The sequence below is a fragment of the Bemisia tabaci genome, chromosome 1 (genome assembly GCF_918797505.1).
Source record: "Bemisia tabaci chromosome 1, PGI_BMITA_v3".
Classification (NCBI taxonomy): domain Eukaryota; kingdom Metazoa; phylum Arthropoda; class Insecta; order Hemiptera; family Aleyrodidae; genus Bemisia; species Bemisia tabaci.
The window spans coordinates 17,654,931-17,674,884 of NC_092793.1; the positions used below are offsets into that span (position 1 = coordinate 17,654,931).

General features: G+C 42.7%; 1 protein-coding gene across 2 annotated transcripts in view; it reads left to right on the plus strand.

Annotated features, from left to right (window-relative positions):
* ptc (protein patched) overlaps positions 1-19,954 on the plus strand; it is a 96,035-nt gene that overhangs the window by 50,330 nt on the left and 25,751 nt on the right. For both annotated transcript variants that reach the window (XM_019046959.2, XM_019046958.2), the window contains exons 3-6: positions 13,111-13,300; positions 18,544-18,613; positions 18,955-19,052; positions 19,623-19,737. In XM_019046959.2, coding sequence (XP_018902504.1) covers positions 13,111-13,300; positions 18,544-18,613; positions 18,955-19,052; positions 19,623-19,737 — 473 coding nt within the window. The remainder of the gene's footprint in view (positions 1-13,110; positions 13,301-18,543; positions 18,614-18,954; positions 19,053-19,622; positions 19,738-19,954) is intronic.

The window sequence follows — 19,954 nt, forward strand, 5'->3', positions numbered from 1 at the left end:
CACTATTGAAAATCTGAATTTTCTCTTCTTTATTCCGGAAAAGTTGGCTCGATAAATCAACTTCAAACCGATTTGCTCCAATTTAGGGGCAAATAAAGTGATTCTAAGTCAATCTCAGTCATTCGATTCAGAAGTAGGGTCAACGTCGACTCGATCCCAGCTTTAATATCGGAAAAGACTGCTATTATTTTGGGTTATTCTCGAATTATTATTTCGGAGCGGGGGAATCAGTGGCAAATTTATCATTTACTTGTGAGAATACAAAAAACAAATTTTCAAGTCCAGATATGTCCATCTATCTACTTGGCGTCAGCATCGCGCCAAAGAAGACCAAAAGTTTTTACGTTCACATTTGGATGGTACCCAGTACGCAGACATTTTCAAGTCCAGATTAGTTCACATAGCGCTAGGCATATATCATAATAATTGATACAAAGTGCTGAAAGGATGTCACTCTTTTCCTCGACCAACAATCCCGAAAGGAAATCAGGTGCATCGCGAAATGCCGAAAAAGATAGATAGTGGTATAGTCCGTTGAAATATCGCTATGGTTTTGCGCAATATGCCACGGATTATGGTAAACATGAGCTTTCTTGAAATTCCCCGAATTAGGCAACCCTGCTCTCCTGTTTTGTCTTTTTCCTCCTTCCAAGCTCCGTTCTATCTCTCCACCATTTACCATTCGTTATCCCCCTTGATGCCTACATTGTTGCCTACAACGCCGCGTCTCATTTGCAGCCCGGGATCCAGCATGGCCGGCGGGGAAGGGTTAATTGTTTCGTTGCCGTAATGACAACCGGTAAGCGGGTCGATTAATCGAATAATCTTGATCGATAAACAGCATTGCTAAGATGGAGCTTATTTATAACGATTCAACAATCGACTACAATCGTCGCCAGACGCGGTATCGTAAGATAGTTGGGAGAAACGAGAATTTCATCCCTGGTTTTCTGTTTCGGTCCATCGGCTGGCATTCCTTAACGGACGTATCTCCGTGATTTAAACGGAGCGACATTATTAAATGAAGACTGGGAATTGAAAACCAGGCAAGCGCCATCGAGCGTTGCTGAGGTTGTGCTTGGACAACCGTTTGTCTCACCGGCATTTAGTGGCTTGCAAATGTAAATTCTCGTCATGAAAATAAGATAAAAATTTAGGTCCTCCTATAGCGAGGGATACCATACATGTACATTCATAGCAACATCTGAAGGCGCCTGTTAGGTTTTGAATTTCCTCTCTTCAAACGATCTGTAGGCACATACATACGCAGTGAGAGTTTTCCTTGTTTGCGGTTATTTTGGCTTAATTTTCTTCTGATCATGTCAGACAAATCGATTTGGCTGCTCAACTCAATTTTACATTAAATCAACTGTGACCCTAGGTTATTCTGAGACGTCTGGGTATGAAGAAAAAATCCTGCGAAACTAATGTACTCTCATATTTCTTTGGGTGCCTCACAGGTTGCGTCTTGCGAATGGCTAGCGCATTACTATCACTCCTGCGATCCTGGTTCGATCTTGTCAGTTTGCGCCTGATTTTTAACCAGGTAGCAACTTTTCAACACTAATATTTGGTCAAGATAGTCTAAAGACAAAGCTGATCGAGGAATATGATCTTACTTCGTGTTCTACTTCCCATTTTAAAACAAAATTTCGGGTACTTTCTCTTACTGTGTAGAAAATAACCTCAAGTCTCAAAGAATATACAAACAAAAGATCGCGATTTAAGGCTGTCTAACGTGTACGGTGTAACGCAAGGTGTCTAGCATCAGGATTTTCCCGATTATATCAGGATTTGAGGTTTATCAGGATTTGAGGAAAAAGTGGTCGTAAAATCAGGATTTGAGAATAGTCGGCTGTCCGGTCGGATTTTTTTCTGCTTTCGCATACGCTTATGCAAAAATTTTGATTTTTGTCCGCCAAAAATAAGGATTTGATAAAATTTTGTAATCAGGATTTAGCTGTCAAAAATCAGGAAAAATCAGGATTTCCCATAATGAAAAAAAAACCAGACGCCCTGTAACGTCATTGGGTTCATAAGAAAATTAACTGAGGTCACCCTGCCGCTTTTCTCAGCGTTATAAGAGGTCCATTGAAGGATCGGTGAATCTGGCAAGAGTGCGGGAGATGAGTGATCCCCGGTTAAAACCCGGGATCTGCCAATCGATTATTGGATCCGTGATCTATCTCGGCGCATCCGCTCTCCTACCGAGCGCGAGCGTTCATAAAAATCGTGAGTGAAGAAACCCACGAGCTCACCTACCGTCGAAAGCCGCCCCGGTCCCATTCGCTCCTGGAGTGCATGTCTGATATGAAAATAAAATACGCTCTTTGAAAATATCTCCCTTCCGGTCGAGATTCCCCTTATAGATTCGCCCAGCTCACTTTCCCTGTACTGCCTGAATCCCGTGTTAAGGAAAAACACCGCGCGCCGTTTGCACATTCCCAGAGTTGTCAAATCTGCCGTGCTAAGAAAAAACGCCGCATGAAAACTCGAGAGTTGCCAAATTTCCCCCAGTAAAACATGTAATTTTGAAGAAAGTTATGCGTATTTTTCCTTAAAATTTTCCGATGTTTTAGATCAAATTGAGAACTAAATTGTCTGAAAAATTGGAAGAAAAATACTCAGAATTTTCCCAGTAAATTTGTTGGTTATTCAAGGAAATATGGCAACGCCTGAAGGTTCATACGGCGTTCTTCCTTAGCACGGCAGAAATTTTCTCTCATGAAACTTGAGAAAAAATCTCGGAAAATGTCGTCGCCACCTGTTCTACGGTCGAACTTGGAATATGCATGGAGAAAGCAGAAATCAGCAACTCCTTAACACGCCAGTAAGAAAAATTTTGAAATATTAGGTATGCCTGAATGTTGTATGCCGCCAGTTTGCAGGCGCCACACAGTGGATCGAGTCAATTAGAGAGGTCGGACATGAAATTTTTTACTAAAACTGCAAATTTTGATGTTTATTTTGTCACATTTTAAATTTCAAGGGGTGCTACTGGAAGAAAATTTCACGGAAAACCCAATGGAACCACTTTTATAACGACAACCTTCTGTAGACGTTGCCAAATTTTCCTTGAAAAAATCATGAATTTTCGGGAAATCTTTTTATTACATATATTTCTTTCCTTTTTTCAGAGCATCCCGTTCATAATTTGATCTCAAGTGTCTGAAATTTTTAAAATAAAAATATTTAAGACCCTTCTTTACTGAATATTTTCTAAGGGAAATTTTGGCAACATTCGAATGGTCGCACGGTGCTTTTCCTGAGACCGCGCGGCAGTGCAGTCGGGCGAAAAGGCAACAATAATAGTTGAAACGCGACCTCTGATAATTTCTCTTACGAAAGAACGTAACTACATTTCAATGTTGTCAAATTTCCCCTCGCAAATCGTATTTTTATCGGGAAAATAGTGGGCATTTCATATTTGAAAATTTCATCGACTTTCCTCCTGAGCTCATGCAAAAATCCGAAAAACTTAGAACGAAAATTGCACGAGTACTTTTTTGCTCCAAATTGAAATGTTCCGGTCAATTTTGCATCCTCGGAATGGAGTTACGTTCCTTCATCCGGAAAACGACGATGTTTGCTTGTGCCAAGTTTATTTACCACACGTCGCGACGGGTGGCCTCCCCGGAAAGCGAAGTAAATGATGTATGTCCTCTGCCTTTATCTCATTATCCCCGCTGCCCCTCATCCTCCTCTTCTGAGCACCCCCGAGTGTGTATCATCGCCTATATTCGTCATGTTCCTGACACAACGGTGTATCTACACATTATGTCGAGCCCTGTCGTCCGTTCAGCTCAGTGCTTTTTCGAACTCGTCTTGACGTATTGTTACGTCTTTTATTGAACGCTCAGTGCGCAGGACCACACACTGCATGCTGACCTCGCGTTCAGACCCAATGGCCGAGGTGTTTACGTCGAATCGCTTCACCCAGATTCGTTTTCTCAAACGGCTCAATTTTGCACATTCGAAGATGTGTCGGGGATCGCTTTCCGGAATTCGGAATCTCCGTGGTGAACTTTGCAAGTAGGCAGCCCTAATTTTTCTCCGTTTTTAAGCCATTTTTGAGCCGCATGAAAAAGTCATTACTTTGAAATGTTTAAGGACAAGGAGGTCATTTGAATGGGGAGATCATTCTGAAAAATCGGAAGGTAATTCTGATAGGTAAATGGGAATGCTATCTTCCTACAATCCTAAGCAACTTCTTTATTTTTCAAATTTTTCACTCATTATCAGCCTACACCTCGTCTCTGAGGAATTGTTTCTCCACTCGAAAGGATTCATACGGAACAACGTCTTTTCCTATTGAAGGTAGGCGAACGTGATGGAAGCTTCGGAGCGCAGTACTGCTGTGCAAAGGAAGAACGCAGTACAAACTTTTAGACGTTGCCAAATTTTTTCGAACACTGTATTTAGTTATTTTGGAAAGTTGCGGGTATTTCTCATCGAAACATTGAAATATTTCAGACTCAATAACACATTAACACAGCCCTATCATCACGCCTCGCGCCGTCGCGCCTTCAATTTCGAGGATGCAACACGGACATTGATCAAGAACGAATATTTGCATCCCTGCGCCGTTAACCACGCGCATCCTTTCCCTTGCTCTATTCCCACGTTGCATTGGTTCCGTTTGTCTTATTTGTAGTGGTGCTTTAAAGGCTACGCGAAGAAAAGCGCCGAAGATGAGAAGGACGTAATCGGACCCAGGTTTTTAACTTTTCCTGCTCTGTTGCCACGTTGTGATGGTTCCGTTTCATCTTATTTGTAGTGTTGCACACAGGGCCGCGTGCGAATATTTTCCGGAAAAGTGTGGGAAAAATATTCACAAGTTTTCCAAAATTTTTGTATTCTATCCAAGGCCGTTTGGCAACGTTTCGAGGCGCATACCACCGTGCTAAGGAAGAACGCCGTATGAACATTCTAGAGTTGCCATGTTTCCTTCGATAACATGTTTATTTTTTAGGGAAATTATGAATATTTTTCCTTGAATTATGACGACACTTCAGATCAAATTACAAACAAAATTATGTGAGAAATTTGTAGGAAAATGATCAAAAAATTCCCTGAAAATTAGTGATTTTCCAGGGGAAATTCGGCAACGTCTGAAGGCTCATACGGCGTTTTTCCTTGGCACGGCAGCACACGGCGTTTATACTTAGCACGGCAGAGGAGCTGAGTCCGTTTAAGGGCAGAGGTCACAGGATGAAAGTGAAAGCAAGCGCAGTGTGTTTTTGCCCCCTCCCTCGCCTCGACGGGGGGGGGGGGGGGGGGGGGGGGCGAGGACGCGTAGGAAGGCACGCGTAAACTACGCAGCCGTACAAGAACGGAGCATCGTCGGATGAGGAAAAGGCACGGAACGAAGACGATCCCGTCCATCTCGCGGGCTAAATCGGGCACGAAATTACGAATCCACAATGCCCGCTCGACGACGGAGACGTCACCGGGCAACGTTCGATTGATAATTGGCATTTAATTATGTGGAAACGGTCGCGGGTCGCGGGCACTCGGACCGGCCGTACCGGGAAACGAACCCCGGCTCTTGGCTCCGGGAATTGGCGATTCGTCGCCAGGGTCGAGAGCTTCGCTCCCGCCGCGGAACCTCCGAGAACTTATCTAAGGCTTCTGGAAAACTCTCCTGTATGCCGGGATAGAGCGGCCAGTGTCAGGGAAAACCTGAAGAAATCAGGGTATTTTATTTGGGAGTTTCGTCGTTCGAAGAGAAGACTGCTTTTAAGGACCTAAGAATTAAATTTTCCAAACTTCACCGAAACAACACGTCTCTTGTCTTGTAGGAATGTATAGCACGGCGACAAGATTAACCTTTTCTATTTTGGAACAAGTTTTTTTTCTCACAAGAAGGGCCGGAGAAAGTCGGGACCAATTTTGCCAAGCAGGGAACCAGGAAAGTGCGGGGAAGTAATCGGGAATTTTGATATTTAAGTTCATTTCCCACCCGGTCATGAATTTTCAAGCCGGATTTGCCCTACTATCCACAAAAAATCTTTAGATTTTGCAAAGGCATAATAACACTCTTCATCGCGATATTTTGACCAGGGTTCATGCAAGCTTGAAAAGTGCTTGAAAAGTGCTTGATTTTAAAAAAAAAATTCAAGGCCTTGAAAGTGCTTGATTTTTTGGAAAGTGCTTGAAAACGTGCTTGAATTTCTCAGATCCACTTTTTCGGAGGTCAAATGAGAAAGCATTCGACTTTTCAGACGTACGCTGGAAAGTATTAAAACGTGTTGAAATTGAAACGAGAACTACTCTGCTGAGTTGCCTGCTCAGTCTTTCGTCGCTGCTGAAAGTGGCTGAAAAAGATAACTTTGATCTAATTACTGGCGCTATTAGATTTTACAAGAATGTCTTGTCAAAAATTTTAGAAAAATCTCCAATATCACATGCCTTAGTTCGAAATTTGTCCTGTTTGGATCCGAGAAGTATGATTCACCTAGATGCAGATTCTTCTCCTGTTAGTCGGTCAGCTGTTTGCAAGAAGAAAATGAGGTCTGTCTTAAATACATTGTGTGATTGTAAAATAGTCGTAGCTGGTAAAGTTGATATTATTCTTGATGAATTTGATTCATTTTATCAAAACGTTGTCTTAAAGAAAGCTGTCACCTTTGCACACTATGAGCCTTATAAAGAGAAGTCAAGAGTTGATGAGTTTTATATTAACTTTATGGACAAGGATGAATACAAAAATTTATGGAAAGTTGTCAAAATAACTCTACTCTTAAGTCATGGACAAGCATCAGTGGAGAGAGGTTTTAGTGTAAATAAAAACCTAGAAGTAGAAAATTTAAAGGAGCAGTCCTACATAGCACAGCGTTATGTACATGAGTTTACCGATGAAATGGAGAGCTTATCCAGTATGGTAATAACCAAAGAGTTAAGACAAAGTGTATCAGGTGCTCGCAGTAGATATGCTACCTATTTAGAGGAAGAAAAGAAAATCAAGGCTCTCACAGCTATTAAAAATGAAAAGTCAGAAAAAACAAAATCTCTACAAGAGAGAAAAAGACGCTTATGTGAAGATGTAAAGACCTTAGAAAAAGGTGCAGACGACCTGGCAGAACAAGCTGAAAAGAAGCAAGATCTCTCATTAATTGTTAAGTCCAATAGTTTCCGCCAAAGTGCCAAAAGAAAAAAAGAAGAGTTAGCAATCGTTGAAGGAGAAATTTCGAAACTCTCCAAACAGTTGTGAAAAAGAACCATAAGTCTCGGTTAAAATCTATAACTTTTTAAACTGCTTGTAAAAACATTTTTCTTCATACCTACATTTATTTAATTTCACATTAACATTTTTTTCTTTTTACTTCTGGTTTTTTTACCTTATTTTTTTTCAATGATGTGGGTCCATTATCTTCTTGAAAGTGTTTTTTTTTTCTTCTTTCGTCCGGTTTTTTAGTGTTCATAAAGACTCTTTTTTCAAATGATGTGCCGTTCCATACTCCAGACATACTCCTTACGTGTAGCTTCAAATTAAGAAATCCCACTTTTAAAATTCAAATATTTTTACAATAGTGAAAGACTATCAGAAAACATCTTGCTTCAGCTTTATCAAGAATGAATCTTCAATTTTGAGCTTCTTGTCCAAGTACCCTACTATTCTCATGAATTTAATCCATCGGGTAGCATGCAGATTTTCTATTAACTCTTTCATAAGTTGCACCATCTTCAGCCCATCTTATACCTATCGATATCCATCGGATTTAACCCATCGGATAGCATGCAGATTTTCTATTAACTCTTTCATAAGTTGCACCATCTTCAGCCCATCTTATACCTATCGATATCCATCACTTCTTAATGATTAACGTTGTCTCAATGAATATGAAAGTAAGATATTTATTTATTATTATCATTTATTTTTCTTTTTATTTTTAAACCAACGTTTTGAATAAATTGGAATAAAACATTCAGGTGTAAGTATGGATGGGTAGTTGGTCGAAAACTTATGCGGTGAGCCAGGATTTTACTTTTTTTTGCTTAGAATTTAGAGGTATTTACTTACTGGGTTGTCAGTATTGGTACTGATACTTGGGATGGTCTTTCATTTATACATCCGTGTATTTTTTAATTAGAGGAAAATACTCATTTTAGTTGGTTGTTGATATCTGTCTCGCTATTAGGAGTTTTTATGTCAAAGGTCCTGTGGAAAAATTTCTTGAATCTCGCGCAAAACTGCTTCCAAAAGGCTCTTGAAAGTGCTTGAAAAGTGCTTGAAAATTCAGAAAAATGTGCTTGAAAAGTGCTTGAATTTTTAGCACTGAGGCTGCATGAACCCTGTTGACGACCTTCCTTATTCCGATCGTGGAATGTGCGGTCAAGTTCTTAAAAAGTCAGGGAATTTAGCACGTGTGAATGAATTTTGAGAAACTTCGACAATTTCCTCCAGCCGAACAATTGCCTTTTTCAATTTCTGGAGGCTTACTGTCTTACTGCTCTGAAGTAATTTTCTGTGAAAAATTTATAGACGAGAGATCGTGCGAAAACGAAACATGATAAACCAAGGAATTTAATATTTTAAATTGCTGAAAGTTAGGGAATTCGAAAATCTAAGAGAATTCGCTTGTCACCTCTTACAACGAGAGATTTTTAATTTTTGCCCTCGAGGTATGCTACGCATCTTTTAACGCGGAACCACGGAAGATGTCAAGCGAAATCCAGTCCGCCCGTGGCCGTTAAGCATCGGAATTCGATTCTTCTGTGCCGGGCAAGGACCGCTTCGAATGCCACAAGTTGACAAAACTACGTTCCCGAGAACGGCGCACGCAATCTCTATTGTTCGTTCCGGAGAGTTTCTTGCACCATTTCTCATAGGAGTCGCTCCTCCTTTGAGACGTTAGCCGGCCTTTTTGTCACTCGGCTCTGCCCCGGCGTTCCTCGTAAAACTGGACTCTGCTCATTCAAAGGGTGACGTATGAATGACGGAGGCTCCCTTTGTACTCGAGGCTCAACGGAATGAAGACGTCTTTCGACTCGCGACCTCTGTTGCCGAATGGACTACTTTTTGCAACACTGCAATACTGCCATTCTGAGGAAAATTTAGGAAGACCATCGCCGTATCTGTGCCGGTCTTTGGTCAGTTCATCAGTTGGACTACATTTTGCAATTTGGAACTATAAATTCTAGCCCGGTTCAAAAACAACGTATGCGCCATTAGTTTCCCTATGCGCATAGTGTTTTTCCCGATGAGTCAGAATTCATAGGTCCAAATTGCAAAATGCAGTCCAATCGTAGACTTCCCAATGGTTGACCAATCTTAACAAACCCGACCCAAAGGAATTTGTGCAATCTGGTGAGAAATGAATGATAATTACTCAAATAGTGTAATTTTTTGCAAAAATATTCTTTAAAGGTCGTTCAGAAGTTAATTCGGAGGTCGGAAACTGGATAGTTCCAATCACGTCTAGAACTCTGTCGCCATCTTGCTTGTTTGCCCTGGTTAGGAGTGGAGGAGCTACCATGTAAGCCTAAAACTCGCCAACCAATCAGAGAGCGGCACACTTTCTGAGGAGTGAGAGGACGGAAATGGCTATACTCTCTTCTCCTAGGCACTCGAAGGAAAACGCCGCACGAACAACAACGGTTGTTGCCAAACTTCTCCCCATGAAACATTAACTTTCTAAGAAAGTAATGACGATTTTTCTACGCTACTAAACATTTTGAAGTGAAATTCTGTGCCGGAGTCCAAAAAGTTATAGCGCCCAAAAACACTGTGACCTAAATGTTGAGCGGAATCTTTGTGCCTTCTGAGCCCCAGAAAGCATGGATCTATATGTAAAACAGGGCTCAAGTGGTGATTGGTGTATGCTGTTACCGGTGATATTTGTCCATTCGAATCTATGTTAAAGAATCGATTATTAAGGTGTTCGCCTGTTTATCGATCCTTTTACATAGGTTTAAACGGCAGATCAATCCATCGCAAAGCACGCCAGGCCACTGCCTTTTACGTCAGAGGAACGACGATATGATGGAAGTCAGTAACGATCCCTGCAGTAACGTTTCGATGTCCCCGTATTCGTTTGGCAACGTTTGCCCCTCGCAAAGCTGTGGTATTGGGACGGGGTGAAAAGAGATCGAAGGGAGGGTGGATATCGAGCGACGGGGTGTGGGCGTGGGTGGTCGCCTAATTAACCGGTCCAGCCGGAGAATCACCTGAGCCTCCAGAGTCAGGTGCGACGTTATCAATTCGTCACGGGTCTTTGTCGAACTCGGGGCGCGTCCCCGCTACCGTGGGAGATCCACCCCCCGCCCCCGCATCGTTCCAGGGTGCCTCCACCGAGGTCAATTTGATAAGTGACCGTGGAGCCGTGTCCTAGGGGCGGCTTCAGCCAGTGGTGGTCGCTGGTTTGTCCAAGTCTTTCTTTCTGACGAAGAGTGGAGTACAACATGGCGGCCGAGTCTCTTGGAGACGGGGAATAGGGAACATTAGGCATTATGGACTTCTTATTAGAGTTTAAAAATGGCAGAAGCTGCATGCAGATGAACCACCAGAAGTGCAGATAATGAAGTTTCTTTTCCTCGAATTTTTTCTCAAACCACACTATCTGGCGTATTTTCTCAGTTCGGGAACCAGTACTGCACAGTGTAAATTGCAGGAAACTGTAATATAGTTCCTGGGGAAAAGGGGGAATGTGGGGGAAAATGCGGCGACTCGGGTTGGGAGTGGGCTGTTGCCAACCTTGTGCGTACTTGTTATCAACATAGTAGTAGTAGAGGTTCAAAATGAAATTTGTTTTCGAATGCGATGTACAGTACTGGTTCCCGAACTGAGAAAATACGCCAGACAGTGTGGTTTGAGAAAAAGTTCGAGGAAAAGAAACTTTATCATCTGCACTTTTGGTGGTTCATCTGCAGGCAGCTTCTGCCATTTTTATACTCTATAATAAGAAGTCCGTAAAGCCTAAGATTCCCTATTCCCTGTCTTAGAGTATAGAGTAAATCAGAGTCAGATGAAGTCATTTTTTGAGGCTGTTGTGTCCAGTACTCCTGAGACTGGTGTACGCAGGACCCAGGTTCCTAGCTCTTGGCCTCTCTCAAGATCTATAGGTGAAAACATCCATTTCTTAATACCGGGATAAGCCTTGACGTTATTTTCCAGAATTAGCGAGAATCGTCGATCGAAATTATTAAATCCGGAAATGCACCCTCATAATGTGCCGACATGTTCAAAAATGCCGCATGGTTCACAGTTTTGGCGAACAGGCGGCCAAATGCACCGTTCATGGATTGACGTCAGCGACGTTGCAGGGCACAGCGACTCCAATCCCCCCTTCCTCCCAGAGGAGGGGGCTCGACGGCCCCGAGGGGGGGGGGGGGTTGAGGGGGACGGCGAGGGGAAGGGGTGCTCTCTCAATCTCAAATCCAAAACAAACGGCGCGGTCGAGCGGCGATCTGCGTGTGGTCCTCATTAATATTAATTGTATCATATTGTGCCCCTGTGCCCCGCTACTCCGAAACTGAAAAGACTTATAACTCGCGACTTGAGTCATGTCCGGTTTAATTAGATTACCGGTGCTACCGGTTTTCATCACGTGTGTGCATCTCTCGATGCGTGCGGAGTGTGTCCCATCACTCTAGCTCCACCTTCCATAGTTGGAGCGCTCCGACTATCGATTGATTATCGATTAATCCGCACCCGCCGATTGCCGCTCAGTGATCAATTACTGCGTTCGCATTTATGGTAAAAACTAATCGAAACTAATCGAAAGTTCCTCGAATAACTTAACAATTATAATAGAAGAAAGAAAACGAGTATAAAAAACAACATTGAAAACTTCACTTATATTATTCACATATCTCCAATACTTTGGATGTGCGTGGTGCATATGCAAATATTCAGTCCGATTAACAAGCGCTTGACTGCATTGTTTGTGGCGCCTTGATGCAACTATTCGTGTTATACGGATATGCTGGTTGCATTCTCAAAAACTGAAGGCGCCCCCTCTTTTCAAGGACTAGACTAACAAGGCGCCTCGATGGAACTATTCGTTTTTTAGTTGCATGTTCAGAAATTGAAAACACTCCCGCTTTTCTCTCTTCTTAAGTAATCCAAAGGAGTTTCCGTTAGTTGTAGCACCCGATTGTAGCATTCGATTAGTGATTACGTCTCAACAATCCAGAAATAAAATTAAAATCCCTTATATGTGTCGTTCTTTTCCCTCTCATTCTCTTTCTTGGGTTTTTTTAGTATCTCTATAAATCGATGTTGGTGGCTGCGCTGAAATGCCTCTCCTCCCTCCCTCCCAGTTGCCGCCCTGTTGACACTGATCCTACTCAGAAAAATGCCCATCCAACATTGACGCGATTCCTTCCTGGCAAAATATGCTGACCCCTCTCACGTCATCGATAACATTATACGTGGAGTTTATTAGAATTTCAGTGGCGTGGCGTGAACTGCGATATATCGATTGTTATGCCATTTAAACCTATAGAAAAGGATCGATAAACAGGGTGTTCGCAGCGAACACCTTAATAATCGATTCTTTACCATAGGTTTGAATGGAATAACAATCGATTTATCGCAATTCACGCCACGCCACTGTAGAATTTGGGCGTCGGGAGCTCCCGCGCCGCGGTGGTTTCAGTCGTCGGACGCACACCTCTCGAATTCGATTCGTTCGGCTGCGATATCATCAAATTTTTTATGTATCATATTACGGCCACCCAGGCGCAGATAGAAGTAGGAGGACCAGTCTCTCGTAACGGAACGTGGCATTATAAATCTAGGCAGCAAATTCAGAGATGAATTCGAGTCCTGCTCGTATCTCTCGAGGAGCCGCTCATAAAATACGTAACGTACTAAGGTGAGGGGGATCCGAGCTTGTATCACGGATGCATTGGCGTTCAGGGCTTACGTTACGTAACGCTAGAATGAACGCGTTGCGCCGATTTTTAAAAAATATCAGATGGAAATTCAACGGGATGTGGCAATTTTTCATTCAAAATTCATTTCTATACACTAATTTTTTCGAGACGTAATTTTTACATTTTTTTATTTTTTTATACCAAAAAAAGAAAAATTAGGCACTGTCCTCATTTTTTTATTGTCTGTCTACAATTATTTGTAAAGCTTGGCTGAATTTTTTGTTGCAGAAGGCGGACGTCTAGAGCAGGAACTGAACTACACCAAAAAGCAACTCGGAGAGGCTGTTGGTAACACGTACCAACTCCTCATTCAAACCCCGCAGGACCATTGGGGTTCTGTTCTGCACCCAAATGCCTTGCTGACACATTTGAAAATGTTGGAAGCAGCAGCTAGCGTCACTGTTTACACGGCAGACGAGTAAGTTGACACTTTTGCCACCCTCAGGGTTTTTCTTGGTGAAGTTTTACCTTCGTCTCCAACCGTTCTCAAGTAAAGGGGACCCATTATGCATCATTCTGATGTCATAATGATATGTTTTTCATGTGGTAGTGTGATATCTTTTTGACGGCCACCTCACGCTCTGACATCACAGTGATATTCGAGTGACGTCATAGAGAAATGTCAGAGTGACATCACGGTGACGTCAGACTGTGTTATTAGTCCACAAGACAGAGCGATGGTCACAATGGCAGTCATTGTAGCTCACTTTTACCAAGGATAGATTATTCATTAACTGTTACGAAAGCCATTTTTTATACCAATCGAAGACAAGGAATCGTCTTCCCCCTTGTTTTGTTTTGTAGCAGTTATAATTTACGAATGTTATTGACCACGTAGAAGAACAAACTATGAATCGGGAATATTTGTAGAAACAAAAACTTGTAAATTGCAGGTAAATGTCGAACGGTTAAAGCAAGATTCACGAAATTCTTCCTCGTTCTTGTAGCTATGCGACAAGCAGTCAGCCTTTTGTTGTGCGAATAGTTGCGTGCAAAAATTTTAATTCGGTTTTCGAATAATCCATCGGATTTTTTTTTTTTTTGTTTGTTTAGTTGACAATTCATATTCTTCGTGTACTTCTCCCCCTCCTTTGTTCCTTCTTTCTTCCTGATTTTCTCTGTTTTTTGACTCGATGAGCAGGCCATGCCACCATGGTCCCTACTCTGAATCCATCACTGGAATGACGTATTTGCAAATTAAGCAAGTTGGCAACATTGTTTTCCCTCCATTGAAACCTATGGAAATGTATCGATTCCCGAAGAGGACGCTCCGACAAGAATCGATTATTCCACACAGGTTTAAATGGAGACAAGCCAGAGTTGCCAACCCTCTGGATTCGCCTGTGGAATGACGTCACTTCCGGAAACGGCAGGTCGGTCGGTGCCAACTCGGAGATCGCTAGAGAGAATCACTCCCGGTGGCTCCGGGCTTGGTTCGGAGCGAGAGACCTGGACGCGACAGGCAACAGGCGCAGGCGCACCGAGAAGCGAGTAGGTCCTATTTCACCGCGAAACCACACGACACCTTCCGCCAGCCGGTAATTTGATAGACCGACCCGGGCCCCGGGGCCGCTCGCTCCGTGCCAACTCGGAACGAAAATCCGCCAGATTCCCCCCCACGTGCAGCCAGAGCCTCAACATTTTCCCACCGATTGTTCGGATAAGTCTTTTAACGCAGCAGGGATTTTCAGGGTGACCAGTTTTCTTTAATTTCAAAATGGAGGATTTGCAGGTGTCTGAACTTTGATGGATTTCGTGTTTAAATGGAAACTACTAAGTGAACTGAACACGAGGACACCCTTGGTTCATAAATTGAACAATTATTGGAGAAGATATGACACAATTATCTGATCTGCTAAAATACGTGTGTTTAAATGGGAAATGCCGCCAGATGACGTTACTAGGCGGTGCATTTTCTCGCTTTTAAATCTATTTTTTTACTATTTCCCATATCAGAAAAAAATTATAGAAGTACTATGAAATCAGCTCTTTAAGCACTTTCAGATGGAGCACTCTAAAATGTGCATGCAAATTCTCCATTTTTTTGGCATTTTAACTCGTGTTCATATCATTATGGGAAAATAATCAGAGCTAAAGTTGAAAGAAAAAAAAAAATCGAGTGCTAATACAGCCTAAGAAAGGAAAGACGCGAAAGGGGCCTCGTGATTGAACTTATTTCCCGAGGCTGCGGTACGACTCATTCGCGGCGTAGGTCCGAGCAAAAACGAGTTTACGCCTCGCGCCTTCAATTTTGTAGATGCAACACGGACATCCATCGAGTACGAATAGTGGTATGTCTGCGCCGTCATCATCGCGCGTCCTTTCCTTCGCTCTGGTGGTGGTTCCGCTTGTCTTATTTGTAGTGGTGCTTTCATGTGAGCAACTCAGCCGAAGATAGCCATCTAAAAATTTTTAGTGCCAAGTCTTGTGACAGGGAAAAAGAAATGCAAAATTCGAGAACTCAAAAGCGAAATTTCCAATTTTTGTCGATAGTACGCGTGTGTGCGGCAGAAAATTACTCTCGCAATTCCTTGAAAAACCCTGTAAATCTGTAAGTCTCCCACTTCAAAAAAAAACCAGCATTTTGCCGTGAAAATAATATTTTCGGCAATTTTCCAGGTCTTCCGCTTTATGTTGTAAAATGGGGATCATCCCAGGCTCACGTAATTCAAAAGGGGACATGTAATGAGCGTAATCCCGCAGATAAACTTGGCAACATGCCTTAAACCGCTCCTTTTGGCATGTAGGTGAGCAACATCTGTTGATTTCACGAGGGGTCCTGTGGTCCCGCCGTAATCGCCTTTTTTCCTCTCAATTGATTTTCACCAAGCTTTTAATTTTCGCCCACCCTTTCACTATTTGCACTTCCTTACCTGAGGATGCTCAACGCACGAACCTATCCAAGATTTTAGTTACGGTGACCTGTATCCATTCCGGAGGGTGCTAAAAAAATTAAGGTGGGCTGCCCGTCATTTTTTGTCGGGGCCCTCCTATTAATGTGCACGTGAAGGATCGACTATCGAAGCATATCAGCTGCGTTGATGGACGTAACAAGGGGAGGGGGGATATAAATGTTGGCTTTCGCAAGATCTAGGGATTTTTTTTTGGGGGGGGGGGGGGATTTTTATGCAAATCTGGAGAATTGTGGTTCTTCTACGAAATCGAGGGATTTTGTATTCTTGGCTGTATATGGATTTTACCGCGGATCACTGCCTTTGACAGATTTAGATCTCCAACTTGCACAGCAAAATTCTGCTGATTTTGATGACTCTAATTTGATTCAGTCAATAGAGCCTTTATAGATTTAAATTATCGCGGTGATGACACAGCCATATCATTCCTCAGAAATGATGACCGGTATCCTCTGTTATTACCATTAGTGAACACTGTGGCAACATCATATCGCACGAGACAGCCCTATTTTTTTTCTAGTCTGCTCCGAATGCATCCACCACGTGAAAAAAAATACTAGACCATCCTCCGTATAGGATCATGGAGGGTTGTTTTTCGCCCCTCCCAGCGTAGAGGCCAATGAGTATCCAACGTGAAGTTTGCGAAGGGTGCTTTGTCTTTCTTTGCCAAAACCCCGGTGGGTGGTCGGTTTGGTTTGAGTCACTTACTAACCTTGGGGGAGGATGTTTATCCCGTTCGGTTTTTTTTCGGTTGTTTTTATTCATTCCATGGTGTTTCCCGCTTCCAGAGCGTGAATCTGGTTTCTTGTTTTGAAGAGCTCTCTAAAACAGCTACAACACTCAATGTTTTAACAAGGAAGAACATAGTGTAGGATGTAGAGGAATTTTTTAGAGAGAGAGCATTATTCTAAGATGTTTTTTCACACTATTCGCCGACCCTAAATTGAAAGCATGAATCGGCAGGGGTTTAGTTAATGCTGAATCGGAAGTATTTTTTAAACTTATTTTCGGAGGTGTTTTTTTATATTTGCAACGTTTGCGCGGAATTGTTCAAAATGTATCTAGGTTCCCAAAGTGTAGAGACCTAGGTCCTTTTTGCGGCGTCGCGCCGTGATTTTAACAAAAGGTCTTTTTTCAGCCAGCTTTTTTAGGATTCTTCATCTTTTGAGAAAGCTAATTTCATTGAAAATTCGGTAGGATTTTTTGCCACCTGCTCGAACCAGTTGTCGTGAGTTCCTCTTCAATGAATGTGGCGAATTTCAATGTTTATCAGATGGAAGAGCGTTGCACTGTGGCTGAGCACTTCAGCACCTTCCGTTGCTCGGGACTCCGCGCTACTAATATCTTCTCAAATTGTCCGAGTTGTTTTCGGGAGTCAACGCTCAATTTCGCCAAATGATGACCGATGATAAAAGAGTTGAGAAATTGGTTCAGTATGCCTAACCTTATTTGCAAAAACTCGCCTAGCAAAGTGCGAACTCCGACATTTGTCAGCCACCATCTGGCGGAGTGCGTGACTTGGCATCTACCTGCGATGCATCCACCCTTATGTAACTTCCCTAACCTATCCTAACTTACAACCTAACCTAACGGCTGGGTGGATGCAACGTCCTGATCCTCATCTGGCGAAAGTTGGTGCTCAACCAGCTCAACAAGTAGCGTTGACCTCCGAACTCAGCCACTGCTTCACCCTATTACGTTTGTCAGATTGTTAGCGCGAGGTTACTGAAATTGTTTTTCTCGGATGTTTTGTCTCGGCGCCTATGATAATTCGGGGGCCGTCGGCGTTGGGGGACGAAGGGGGAAGGCGGGGTTCTGCGAATGAGCTGGCGCTGGGCCGGGCTTACGCAGAAGAAGCTCTTCAGCAAGTCGACTCGCGCCTGCGTTACAAAACAAATGGCCCAGCACCGATTGAATATAAATGGGCGTTTAGGCTGACTCGTTATGGGAAGTACGTCGCATCGACACGCACATAATCTCCGGGCGAAATGTTTCGGACATGCGCGAACACCGGAGCCCTCAAGACTCGAGACGCAGGACGCTCCTAGTCGGTGGTCGGTGGTCGGTGGTCGGTGGTCACACGCCTGATGACCGCGACGTGGACCGCCCTCCTGACGACGTGTGACGCCTCAACAATTGTCATTCAGCACGGCGTTAATGCGTAACTCGGACGGCGAGTTCACCGTAAACTTTTCAATTGAAAGCGAGGAAATGAAGGAAATATCGGAACATTAGCTTCTAACTTTCCGAGAACCAGGGGTGTGGGAAAAAAGTCTGATTTCGTTGTCGTTCTGCTAATACTCAGAGGAGCTACTGCAGGGTTTCCGGTCGTCTGGAAAAGCTGGACGGTCGTGGAACTCACGGCGCTCAGGGAATTTCACAAGTAGCGCGTCGGACTCGATGAATTCAGTCTGTGCCATTCGAAAGAGCGCGGACAACTTCGGAGTGCTTTTTTTATGAGTTTAATCTTCAGGCTTGGAAATTCTGTCCGAAGTTCGGTAGTAGTCAGCGTAATTGAAAGAAGGAAAATCTGAAAAAGTTCAGTTCGAAAGTCGAGGAAAGTCGCAAGCTCGGAGTCAGAAAAAAATCTCGGAAAAATCAGGGAAAGTCAGGGAACGGTGAAATAAAGAAATCCTAGAAATCCCCAACTGTTGCTCTTTTTGCACACGATGACCCCCTTTTTCAAAATTTCTCATTGCTTATTTTGCAATTTGCTCGTACTAATTTTAAATTTTATTTTCTGTTACAGAGCGTGGCGACTGAAGGACATCTGTTACGCTCAGAGTATGCCAAATTTTGGCGAACATTATATTAATAAAGTAAGTGCAGTGTAGTTATTTTTTAGTATAGATTAACATAGATAACGTAGAGAAACAAGGCAACTCTAGAGCTTGAAATTTAAACAGAATAGTCTTCTTACAGAGAGAAACATTAAGATACTTTTCATGAAAATACTTTGAAAAGTTTTCCAGAGAAAAAATAAAGTATAATGAGAAGTCTGCAACGTCGCAAACGGAGGCACTGGCCTCTAGTAGTACCTACAGCCCATTGTCATCGATACCGACCCAACCCTTCGGTCCTCGAAAACTGACTTTTTACTACGTACCAAAAAATATCTATTACATTCTCTATAGCTAAATTTTGTTCTTCTCTGTTACAGATTTTTGAAATTGTTATTCCTTGTGCCATTAGTACACCATTGGATTGTTTTTGGGAAGGTTCGAAGTTACTAGGCCCTCCAGTTCCAGTCACGATACCGTAAGTTCATGTCACTATTACTTCCTCCATTCCAGCGGTAAAAGAAACCACCTCTTTAAAAATAGAAAGATACGTACGAACCGTATTCTCCGTATCAGAAATTGGAGCATTGCAACAGATGCCATCGTTCAACGGGAGTAAGTCGGTACCACCGCAAGCGATCGGAGGGGTCTAGATACTTTTTCCTGCTTTCTCAATTAATGAACTCAACACAGGACCTCATGTCCATGCTTAGTGTTTACTTTTAACGTCGCTTTGAGAAAAATTTCTTCTTGGATTTACCCTAACTGGAATAGCTCTTTGAAACAGCAGGAAATTTCCCTTGTTTCAAACAGTATTCCTATTAGTTTAAAAAGACTTTTGGTTGATATAACAGGAGTTCCTATCGTGACACCCGGGGAAACGGAGCATTTCTCTCCGTGCGCATTGTCGGGAAAATACTGCATCAAGTTCTAAACGAACTAAGTACCATCGATAGTAAAAAAAGTGGGAGGGGATTACATCTCTGTGAAATACTTCCAAGTTTATAACTGTCACTCAAATTGTCTTGTTTTCGCATTTATGTTTCAGTGGACTCAGCGAAAATGTGAGCTGGACAAATTTAAATCCCACCGAATTAGTCAACAAAGCTAGATCTTTTTCCGATGGATTTCCGATCGGAGTTCTAGAGGATCTTATGAAAAGGGTAAGTCGCATCACAGTCTATCGCCTGTGTCCCTCAATTTCTTCACAGTCTATCGATAGACAACGGATAGTCGAGAAATCAGCGTTTTACGTGTCCGTCTTTTCACACATCCCGCTTGCCATAAGGCTGAAGTTTACTTGTATCAAATCGGTCACTAGTCCAATTTAATTTTTTTTTTTTTTTTAATTTTTTTTTACGTATGAGTATTTTGTAAGCG